The 13,178-nt window shown below is 29.0% G+C and overlaps 1 protein-coding gene across 1 annotated transcript in view; it reads left to right on the top strand.

The window, feature by feature from the left end:
• The first annotated feature begins 11,734 nt into the window (after window positions 1-11,734).
• The window catches only part of LOC117168013 (homeobox protein Nkx-2.5-like), a 4,408-nt gene continuing 2,964 nt past the window's right edge, over window positions 11,735-13,178 (top strand). Inside the window, exon 1 of the mRNA XM_033353328.1 lies at window positions 11,735-12,035. Within this exon, the coding sequence (XP_033209219.1) occupies window positions 11,735-12,035 (301 nt within the window). The remainder of the gene's footprint in view (window positions 12,036-13,178) is intronic.

Raw genomic sequence — 13,178 nt, forward strand, 5'->3', positions numbered from 1 at the left:
AAAAACTAAATACTCTAAGTGCCAAACTGTTTAGTTAAAATAACCAAACAATTTTGATGGGTCTACCAAATATATTGCTGTCTATAATCTATGTAACAACCTTTTTTTCATGATTAAACCAACAAAAATTTTGTTGATTTATCCAAATCGTTTCCTGAGTGAACAGAAAAAGGCTTTAAATGTCAATACAAACAGTTCTTTAAGTCTAAACAAAAATTTCGATTCCATTACACATTTAATTTATCGGCTTGTATTTACAAATTTCTAAACATAAGCCAGTGAGCGCTCACTGATTTCGACTAACATCTCACTGGTTGAAACAGTCAGAAGTGTGACACTAACAATCAGTGAGATTTCACTGGTTAACTCAGTGGAATTCCGTCACTTTTTTAATCAGTGAGGTGCACTGGTTAGCCAATATCAGTAGTCATTTGGTTGTACGCATTGCGGTCCGTCAGCTTGTTAGGTATGACACATATCATTCATCACTTTTGTGTTAACATTTGCAAAATTATTTTAAAAAAACAAAATTTACGCTCCCACGAATAAATGATGGCTGGGCTGCAATCTATAGTCCAGGTCACATAGAAACCGGTACGGTTTTGTAATTGAGATAATTCCAAATACTGATTCATCAGTGACAATTTTACTGGTTCAGGTTAAGAGAGAAGATTAGATAAAATTCTATTGCTAAATTCGGGGATAAAAATTAATACCCCAATTGCAAGAATTAATTTTACAAGTAATTTTTAAACAAATTATAACCTTTGACATTTAACTGACGTATTTACATTTCGATACTTTATAATAGGAACTAGAAAAGAAAAACAAGATCAATTATTAAATCTTAAATTTTAAGACTGCAGACTTGATAGAGTCAAATGCTCTCAAAACAGGGTGAACTGGGTGATTTTTCAAGAAAATAGTGGAAGAATAATTGAATAAGTTCTTTTAAATAAAATTCATGCAGGTACCATATTGAATTCCATAAAAAAAGCTTTACATTTATAACCTATCAAATACAAATCTTGCAATTTCAACGAAATAGATCAATTTTAAGTTAAAAAGATGAATTTTTAACAAAATACTAGAGGGTTCTACTAAAAATGATAAAAGATCAATAAAAATGGAATAATCAAATTTTCAGTTAACACCATTCATATAAAAAAAGGAAAATTTTCAACAAAATTTTTACATTTTCAAACAAATAGATGAATTTTATAATAAACTGATGAATCTTCAACAGAAAAAATTAGTTTTTAACAAAGTAGTTTAACTTTTAAACAAAGCACTATTTAATATTTGAAAAAAGACGGATATTCAACAAAATAGTTAAATCCACAACCAAAACAGATAAAAAATTTGCAACCAAACAATTACAGTTCTAACCAGAAAAGATTTCATTTCTACCGAAAGGGATGAATTTTTAATAGCATACAAGAATTTATAACTAAAAACAATAATATTCATAAAAAAAAACATTTTCTCCCAAAAAAGAACAACTTTCAAAAGAATTTCAACAGAAAAACAAACATTGTATTAAATTAGCTTATAACATCCATATCTGCTGAGTCACTTGACTTAGTCCGTGGGTACTTATATAATATATGACGAAAAATCCGATTCATCCAAGGAAAAAATTGACAAAAAAATAATATACATGAATTTTCAATCAAATGTTAAACTTTTAACTAAAAAAATGGATCTTCAACCAAGAAGATTAATTTTCTACCGAAAAAGACGAATTTTCAATTAAAATTATGTATGTTTAACCAATAACAATTAATTTTTAACGAGATAATGGAATTCTCAACCAAAATAGATTAATAATTTTCAGCCAAACAGATGCATTTTTTACCAATAAAAGTAAATCGGGCGATCCACGACTCGTCCTCCCACTACCAGCACAATGGTACCCTCTGGTCTTTTCCTCACTCAATAAGACCTATATCCATGAAGTCATTCATGCAAATGAATTAAAAATTACCTTTTATTGAAGATAACACCTAACTTACGAACGATGAATAATGTCTTTGAACTCTCTATCTCTAATCCGAGGAAGAAAGTAATTCCTAAAAATGCGGTCCAGCGGAGATAGATTATTCTGAATTATATTGGATTACCCTGGACTGCCTCTGTATAAAGAGAGATTTCATAGGATTATTCTGAGTTACATACAATTATGATGGACTACTTTTAACCAAAATTGTTTACTTTTCAAACAAGAATATCGACTTTTAACCAAGTAATTGAATTTTTAATTAAAAAAAATCTATTTTTCATAAAAAATGAAATAGTTGACATATCAGTTGAAAATTTAATTTAAAAGAAAACGAATCTTAAATGAAATAGATCAATTTTCCATTAAATAGACGGATTCTCAACTAAAATGATGAATCTTTAACTGAAATAGTAGTCAGATTTTCAGTTCAAAAATTAATTTCTAATAAAAGAAACATCAATTTTTCAACACAACAGTTGACTTTTAAACCGAAGAGAAAAAAATTTAACTGAAATTATGAATATTTAACTGGAATAGTTAGGTTTTCAGTTAAAAAATTAATTTTCAACCAAAAAACAACAGTATTTCCAAAAATTGGTCAATTTTTATACAAAAGAGATGAATTTTTAACGAAAAATGCAATAGCTCAAATACAAAATTACAAATTAGATTAATTTTCAACCAAATAGTTGAATTTTTAACAAAAAACATGATTATAATACATACACAATACATACATTTTCAATCAAAAAAGATTATTTTTTAAATAAACGTGGAGTACTTATATTTTAATTAAAGAAAATTAAATTTCAATAAAACTGTTGAAAAATATTTGGATTACCTATGAAAATTACTACAAATTGCCTGGATTACTGTAGCTTAAAAGTCAATTACTTGGATTACCTAATTACTACGAATTACCTGCAGCGGGCCTCGCTTTAACCCGAAATAACACAAATCTCACAGTTATTTGAAGCTCTGGTAGAAGGCAGGCAAGTTCGTGTGATAGTGTAAGTTTTTATGTCTTATGTAAAGTAGTTTTTTCTACAAAAAAAAACAACAAAATGACCAGTTTTCACGTTCACTTCAAAAATAGTTTTTACCCATTATTTCATTTTAAACTAACATAAGGCTCTCAGCGAAGAGAGACATTGAAAAAAAACATCGAACCGACATTCTGACAAGTGTGAAAGGAAAATTGTTCTCAATATCAATTACTTTATAGATATATATTTTCTCGAGCAACGAAAAGTCTAATGCATAGAGCCATACTGTGCCTACGAGCTCTTCCTGAAGCACGTGTGAGGACGAGTCGTGAAAAGCCCCAATTTCCAGCTAAAGAGTTTATCTTTAAACAAGAAAGATACAGTTTATGCCAATAAAGATACATTTTTATCAAAAGAGTTGAGTTTCTAAGTTTAAAAGTAAAATGTTTTCGAAGACCTTAAATTCCCAAAAGATAAATTTTTAACAAAAACAGTAATATTCCACCAAGAAAGATGAGTTATTTTTATTGGGTTTTATTAATTTAATTCGCATTTCAGGAAGAAGAAAAAGAAGAAATTTCTTGAAAATAGGGAAGGAAAAGAAATTTTGTTTACTAAAGTGGCCTTTTCCTCAAAAAAGTTACTACAGTGACTTTTCCTTGAACAAGAGACTATAAGTTATACTTAAATATATGTATGTCAGCCCTGTAATCGGTATAAAAACAGCACCGCTGCAGGATAAAAACGAAATATATATAGTTTCAAAATTTCATAAATTCAGGAAAGGCGAATCCTTGTAGTTCCCGACTGAACTGTGAAATGATGAATTTTAAAAATTAAGTAGATTTGGTGGATGATTCTAAACAAATTACTTTTTGTAAATAGGAAAAATTATAATCCAAATACACCTTTTTAAAAAAAGCTAATTTTTAAAAAACTTTTAAGCGTAAAATTGTTTAAATTTAATTTTTATAGCCTTTTTGGGTTTGAGGTTAGATCAATCACCACACTATTGCAATTACAAAGAACATATCATTAACTGTTTTAAACATAAAGGTTGTACTTCAATTTGCGATGACCATAGGATCTCTATGAACACATTATTATCCCTCAAGTTGTTACACTTGAATTTGGAAGAATAATTAAACTTACAACACAGTCTCCTGAAAACTTGCATTTTGTTAATTCCGTATTTTCTATCCGCTACCGCGAGATGCGTATTTTCTCTTCGCCCCTACGAGTTATGCAGATTCTGAAATGAATTATTCCAACTTTGAAATTATAAATAATTCCAAGCTTTTATTATCGGTCATGCGATTATTTATTATAAGAGTGAGTTCACAGTAACGACGTGTCGGCAACACCTTTGTGCCTTCTCCTGGTTAAAAATTTTATCTAAAAATAAGGTTATAAAGAGTTAAAAATAATATTTGAAAGTCAAATTTAAAAACACAATCGAAAATGGTTTAAACGACGTACTTACAATTAAGTCATTATGAAAATTTGTGGATAATTAAGCTTCTATCCCTCAACTCGAGTTACATACTTTGTTTTAGTACTCAACGAATGCGTATGAAAATGTTACGGATACGTTGGAAAGAACCCTTTGCTTCAAAAGATGCGAGGGTTTCGAATGACACCAATGACGATGTTTCTCTTTTTTAAGCACAAAATAAATAAAAACTGATTACAGATTCCCGATTTTAGTACCTGGTCTTTTTTTTTACTAATTCAATATAAATTATAAAGCAGTGATCTCATGACATGTCTCGACTTTTGAGCGCCGGCTCTGGGACGTCGGCGTCTTTCCCACAGTGAAGAAGGCGCCCACTATCCCGTGGCGCCTGTATTATTGCCAGCGCCGGCCACTGCACCGGTGCACATCTTCCTCGGAGTACGTGCCTGTTATATGTTCAATGAAAAGGAAACACTGTCTTCTTCGACGATCAACACTATCACCAGATATCGAATTTATTACAATTTATATACACGTATTACATTTTCAAAAAAATTTCTGTCTACTTTTTCAGCTAAAAACTGACCAATTATAATCAATGTTGTCGCATAACATTTCATTTTATCGATTAAAAAGTCTAATAAAAATAATCCTAATTGAATTTAATAACTTTATAGATCGAAGAAATTTCGAATCATGCAGGCAGCAAGGACACGTTCAGAATTGAGTGAAATGAGTTTTTCTGCAAATTATATTTTAAAAACTAAAATAGGTACTAATTTTTTCTTAGAATTTTATTTTTATTTTTCGTGAGAAAAAAATTGTATTTCTTCATTTTTAAAACAGTTGCCCTTTTTCAATTTTGAAAATTTGAGAAGAAAAATGAAAAAAGAACAAAAAATGGTTAACTTGTTTGGATTATAAAAAAAAATTAAAACACGAATTTTTCTCAAAGCAACTACATTTTCTTCTTCGAAATTTGCAAAAATGATAGAAAATATACATTCAACGAACCATGAATTTTTAACTTGGGTGTATTTGTTTTTCGGGTGTATAATCAAATTTCTACCGAAAAACTAGAAAATACTATTAGTAGAATATATTAGTTCATATTATTCTTAAGAAATTCAGGAAATAAATGATGAGATTTTTAGGACATTTTTTTTTTTAAATCGGAATAACTTTCTCATTTTTTATTTTATTTTTTTTTTTGGGAGGGGTTTTGTTAATTTAAAAAAGGCCTTTTCTGCCGGATTTAGAAGGGAATCGGTGTTCGTTTAAAGTTTTAAAAATTGAGTATTTAATAATAAAATATTTAAAATAGTGAAATTTGTAACCAGTAAACTTTAAAAGGAAGTATAATATTCAAAGTGAAAGCGCTTAGAATTAGATAATATTTTTATTTTGAGGTCTTCAAATTCAAACACTTTCATTCTCAAACATCTTAAAGTGAACATTTCTTTGTTTAATATGAAATATTTCTAAATGAACAATTTCAAAATAAAAAATTTTTTAATTAAATCATTGTCAACTTAGTTAATAAAAAAAATCTTCAATAAAAAATCGATTTACTTTTTCCGAACTTTTTTATATGTACGCAATTAACATTCTAGGCTCTCGAAACGTTAAGAATCAAAATTTTTGAAACGTCTTCAACATGTTCAAAGTAAAATTGTTGTGGGCCTTTTAATCGGTTTTTCAAATTTTTAAATTAATTGTGGAAAACTACACAGAATTTACTTATGTAAATATTTATGTGAAAAAAATGAAATAACATTTTTTTAACAATTTTTTTTCTCGAAATTTTTATATTTCTTGTGATTTTATTTAGGCCGTCGCCAGTGGTTCAGCTTTTAAGGACTACCAGCAGTTCCAGGTGGAGCTGGAAAAAGGAAGTGGGACCTGCTCGTCTCGCCAGGGCTATTTGTCAGAAAAGTTAGACGAATAGCCACTGCATTCTATTTATTTTGTAAGTGCTAAAATGCTCTACAATATATATTAGAATAACTGAAATAACAAGTAAAATTAAATAAAAATTTTTTCAAAGTTTGTTTAACTCATATAAAAATTTCGAAATTCCTCAAATAATAATTTCTTATAGTAAAGTGAATATTTCTTATCGTAAAAAAAATTCAATAAAATAGTGACCATAACAAGCATCGAAAAATAAGAGATAATTTTGTCTAACATTATATTCATTATTCCTCTTATAAACTCAGTTCATAAAAAAAAACTTTGAACAACTTTCATGCACCATGAAAATGGTGTCATGATATCAAAAATGCGTTAATAAAAAATTTGAAGAAGGGTCTTGGAGAGAGAATTTCCCGTTTCTCGAATCGGTCCCGTCAAGGGTTCCAAGGCGCCTGGGACTACGTCTGGATAGTGTTAAACGAAGAAAAAGCAGCGCGCGCTCTCTTCGTTGGTGGGAAAATGAATTGTTTTGTGTTGCTTCAAACCCATTTTATGAGGGATCAAAAACCACAGTTCTCAAAGTATGCGTACGCGTGTTTAATATTGAGTGGCCACGTGTGGGCGAGACCCATCACTTTGAAAGATGTAAAAAATCCGAAGTTCATATACTATAACTATATTACAGTGTCGCAGATTTTAATTCCCTTTTTTAAATCAAAGACTTTCATACATGATCTATATAGGCGCCGGCGAAACAGATGTATCATATCATTTTTTTCAGAGAAAAAATTGATTTATATTCAACAATAAGTAAATTACTAGAAATAAAAATAAAGTCATTAATTTATTAATCACAGGGACCAATATTAGTTTTTTTTACAATAAGTCGCAATTCAGAATGATTATAATTTAACATTATTTGTATTATTGTAATTAAAATAATTTGTTTGCATATTCTTTAAAATGACTTCTCGTATTTATCTGTTTATGCGTCTTGTATATTTATTTCCTGACATATTACTAAATTATAACATTATTTCTTAATTTTCACACATTCATTTTTTGTCATTTTATGTAAAAAAACAAACAAAAAAATACACTTTTTGAAATGTATCCATACATTAACTACATTTCGCCAAATTCTATAGAGCTGCCAATTCCACGTAAATAATTTAAGCGAGCCCTTAATTGTTTTGCTCTGACATAAATATTTAGAAGGGTAAAAAAGCTACTTTTCGTCAAATTAACTTATTCACAAGCTTCCCTGAGTGAATATTATATGCAAATTCATACATTCAACCTTGTACAAAGAAAGACTCGAGGCTTATTTATGCATTTTAATTTATGAGATACAGTAAATGTTTGAAACCACTTCTATTTCCACGCATAGTAAATAATACCAGATAATAATCAGTAAAACAGTTTTATTCTATCGAAATCGATAGAAAACTTTAAGAAATTTAAATTGGATTAAAATCCAAATAAAAAATTCTATTTAACGTCCAATAATCAAATTGATGCAAATTCTGTTAAAAAAAAAAAAACAAGAATCTAATTACCAGCTTTGTACTACAACGAAGAAACAAAAAATAGCTCCTATTGTAATCTGAAAAAATAAAAAAATAAAATAATTTTCGGACAAAAATAAAAAAGAGGAAAGAAAAATGAGAAGGCAATCAACCGTATCCCTTTTCTTTTTTTTTTCATTCTTTGGTCGTCTTTATGTTTATTACTATCATATTACAATAAAATAACATTCAAAATAAAAATAAGATTTTTAAAAATTAAACAAATAAAATTGAATTACCAACATTTCGGTTTTGAATGTTATTTTATTTTAATTTGATAGTAATAAATATAAAAAAGACGAAAGAAAAAAAAGGAAGAAGATGTGGTTGGTTGCCTTCTCATTTTTCTTTCCTCTTTTTTATTTTTGTCCGAAAATTATTTTATTTTTTATTTTCTCAAATAGGAGCTTCTTTGTTTCTTCGCTGTAGTCCAAATTTGTTAATTGGATTCTTGTTTTTTTAACACGAGTTTCCATAAATCGATAGAAAGCATACGTTTTATTGAACCTAATTTATAAAGCTTAAATATTTCACAATTAATTATATAATTATTTTGTTGCTTTTCTGACAATTGATATTTATTTAATATAGTATGATAAAGAAGCACTAAGGTTATAACAACATTCTTAGTTGAGGAAAACTGTGGGCAAAATTTTTTTCTTTCAAAATCAAATTTATTAACAAATTGGCATATAAATTACTATATTAAAGAAACATCAGTTGTCAGAGCCACGTGGTCGTATCTAGTGACATGCGGTTAAGTCACATTTCGGCATGTGACATTTGCGAATGTGACGCAAGTTTGACATACCGGAAAAGTGACAAGCCACACTGTATCATGTCGAAATGTGACTTGCCGCTTGTCACATGTTAAAATGTGACTTGACGCTTGTCACATCACACACGACCCGGACCCACAGAAGTACCGAAGTTATATTAATTCCTTAATTATTTCTTGCGAGAAACTGTTGGACAAATTGCCTTTATTTTGAACAAATAAAATTTATTAACATATACGTATTCTGTCGATTTAGATCAAATAAAAAATTCTTGTTTATTATTATCTGGAATTGTTTTTTGAAAATTCTTCAGGAAAAACATTTTAAAAAAAGTTGAGATTTATATTATACAAATTTATTTTTATTCGAAAACTATTTATGTATAGTAGAGAAAAATATTGAACACAAAAAATCTGGGTTTTCAAGGTCCTTAATCCTGTCATAAAAGTGCATTCTAAGAAATCAACGCATTTCTTCATAAATTGGAAGAAATACACGAGTCTTTATTTTCATCGTAAAAGGCACGTGAAAGGATATGTACCATTGTGAATAAGATAAAACAAACAAAAGTAATCTTTTTAAATTATATACAGAACAGATCAAAATATTTAAAATATGAGCAAAATGACTAATTTCACAATTTACTTGATTTTAACATCAGCGTTTTAAAACAGCTTCTCATTTTCTCCGAATAACAAATATTTATTTTTCAGTTTTGTTCTAAAATATCAATGCAGAGTGGCAAAATAAAATTTTGTGAGACAGACTTTATAAAGCAATTTTCAAAATCCAAAGGTGATTTTCGAAAAAATATACTATTTAGAAGAAAAGTGTAAAATGACTGTGACTTCAAATGATAAACATTTTGGCAATCATCCATAAGTATTAATAAAAAATTTAATAATTCATATGCCCAATATTAATGTAGGCGTTTTTCAAAAACACAATTACTTCTGAAATAAATCTGATTTTAGTACAGTCAAAAAGTTTTATTTTTGTTACAGCTTACTATTATTACTTTTAAAATATATAGGCCTTCGTTGGGCCCAATCCAAGATTTAAGCCGATTTTTAGCCGAAAAGTAAAGGTCTATTAAAAACTAGAGATCGAAAATGTGGACGATTCTATTAAACTCTCGTGAATGAGAATGTAAAAACTGGATAGAATTTAAGTCTCTGATAGATAAAAAATGACTCTGAGGTTACACTGTTGCTTTAATTATTACTTTATGTAAAAAATTTTATTTGAATATAGTCAACAAGTCAAAGATCTTTGTTAGTCCTTCTCAGTCTAATTATACCAGAATAAATGGAGCTTTATTTCTAAAAAAAATGGGTAAAAAATCTTCACTATAGGCGGGACTACTAACTTTAACTCCGCCCCGTGATGATTTCACGGCATGGCTGTCTGAATTGACGTCACTGCAGGCATGCATGTACTAAGAACTTTGATGCTCACAAACTTTGTATTATGTGAGGAGGCACTACGAATATAATCACATCTATTAATTTCTTATAACAATCATTCTTTCCAAAAGACTTCGTCCGTAGACGAGGTTACGCACTGTCGGTGGAGGGGAGGGGGGAGTCAGTTCTGTTGATATTTATGTATTTCTCCATAAGATTTAATTGTGTGTGTGGGGGGGGGGGGTGAACAATATAGCTTGAAGTCATTTATAGGCGAAGCCACACGGGTATGACCGGCAATTTGTAATGCCTTAATTACGGAGTCAAATTACAGAAAATATTAATGATAAATATTAATAAATAATAAAATATTATCATGTTCCCAATATAATTGCTTGCATCAGATTAAAATAAATAATTAGCATCAACAGTGTAAAACTCAAATTACAGAATCGAATAGCAAAGCCGTGCGATTATTAAAGACATAAACTTGAAGAACTGCAAAATAATATTCTTTAGAAGTCGTAATAGTATTCATAGCCAAATTTCACTAAAGCATGGGTGTTGAGCAAGCCTGTTTTTGACTAAGAGTTATAAGATAATTATAAACTAATTGATGTCTCTGAAAGAAGAAATCGAAATCATCTAACCCTTTTCGCCTAACCTTCACTATTCAGGTACATACTTGATGCAAATTAAATATATTTACAACGGTAACATTATTTCAGAAACATTATTCCTGATAAAATTCAATTTCATTTGTTAGCACTCTTTTGGAAAATGTACCTTTTATACATATACATGAAAGATATATACATAATATGAAATAAGTCATTGGAACCCTGAAAATAAACATGTATAGTTCATTTACACAAGTTTTTGTAATTAAGTGGATGATAATTCCCGCAATAATCGGATCACTTTAAGGTTGCCAAATTGATTAGCATAACCAAGGATGTTTTATCTCTTTGTGATAGACATTATTATTGGGGACCACCATGCACAGCTCGTGCCGTATTACAAGGAGTTTTACATTTAAAGATTCATCACATGTCATGCTTGTGTTGGTCAGAATCTTGCGTCTGTCAACCCACACACACGGGCGCACGCGCATGGTGTTTTTCTTGTCGGTGAAACAAAACTTGACTCCCGACCATCTCCCGAGGGAAGACCCAAGTCCACATTACACGCTTGTCCTCCGGCCTGATCACTCAAGCATAAAACCACCCTCCGACAGTCAACAGCATCGATTCAGATCACTGTGATTTTCACTAAAGTTCTTCCCTTCTGGGCGTCAAACAACGCAATTTATTAAATTATCTCTGATTTAATTCAATTTAATCAGATTTAAATCTGTGGCGATGATAACGGTTTTAAATAAAATATTCCTTCAAGGATATTTTCGCGAAGAAATACAATAAAATCAGTTAGTGAATTCAAGTGCTTTTGGGTTTGCTGGATTAACTAAACAATTTTTTTCTTCTAAATTTTATTTGCCAAATAAAGAACTGATACGTTATTTCGACCAGAAACATATTTAAAAAAATATTCGCTGAAATTTCTAAGCAGTGAAGAACATTTAAAAAAAAAATATTCAGTTGAATTTTGCAAGAATGTGTTAGAATGGTGCCTACTGCGATATCCGTTGGAACACCTTTCAGCGTTCGCGATATTCTTAACGGAGATCAACAAATGAATGCAATGGATTGTTATCCTCAGCATCAACAAAGTGAACCACAAAGTCAGATACATTCAGTTCACCAGGATTACTATTCATACAACATGATTCCAGAAGGAAATTGGAATGTTGAAAAATTCAAAGAAGAACCTGTATCCAGCTACCAAAGTTACCCTGAGATGAGCCACGTTCACCAGTTGAGCCAAGTTGAACCACCTTATCACGAATCACCTGTCGTTGAAGACGGTTAGTATATTTTAAATTGAAATTGATATTTTTATTTAGAAATCTGAACCTACACTCTGGAAAAAAATATCTACAGCCAAAAATATTATTATCTTGGATATACATTAAAATTTAGTTGATCTAACAAGAGATTTTATTGAACCAACAACATTTTTTTTAATGGAACAGATACTTTATCTACCAAAACATTTGGCTAAAGAAACTAAAATGTGGCTGGTTCATACCAATATTTTGTTTTCTATACATAATAACCATATTCTATGTTGAAACAACAAAAATATGGTCGATTTAACCAAACTGTTTTCTGTGTTTAGAGAAATGTTTATTTGTTAGGTTTAATTATTTTTTGAAAATACTTCTAAGAATAGAGCAAACGCAATTTGTCAATAAAAAACATTATTTTATAGACAATAGTTTTCTTAAAATTTTGATTATAAGCTATTATGACTTTTATTATTGTTTCGGAAAATATAGAATTTTTTCTTCAATAACAAATAGTGTTTACAGTGTATTAAAATTACATAAATTAAAAAATATTCATTATAATATTTTTTTAATTATAAGAGTATTTGCCATAAATTTGATAACGTAGTATTTATAAAATAAAAACAAATCACTAAGTAGTGGGGGACAATTTTCAAAAGGAATTGAAGTTTAAAGTATTTTTCATAACTTCTGTTTTCTTTTGTTATTCGCTCTATTTATTAACAATTCCATTAAAAGATGACACATTGCAATTTTGCAGGTATTATTAAGTAATTCACGCAATAAATACTTTTTAAGATATTTCCTAATAATTTGATCCATGTTTTATACATGAACTTGAGATTTTTTAAATTTAAACACGAGATAAAAATTCTTAGTTTTTCTTATACCTTTGAGCCACATTAATCGCAGTGTATTATTTTCTATTCTTAATTTTTTGACAATGGCCCATAAGATTATTTGGCATTAAAATTTTATTTTATTCATGATGAGAGCCGATTACAATGTTGTTTAGAAACATTCTTCTCTCATTTTAACTCGTTTCCCAGGCAGAAATATTATATATAGTTTATATATAGTGTGAAGTTTTATATATAATATTCATTTATTTTATACAAAAAATGTATAAAACAAATGAATATTATATAAAATAATTCA

Source organism: Belonocnema kinseyi, chromosome 2 (genome assembly GCF_010883055.1).
Source record: "Belonocnema kinseyi isolate 2016_QV_RU_SX_M_011 chromosome 2, B_treatae_v1, whole genome shotgun sequence".
Classification (NCBI taxonomy): domain Eukaryota; kingdom Metazoa; phylum Arthropoda; class Insecta; order Hymenoptera; family Cynipidae; genus Belonocnema; species Belonocnema kinseyi.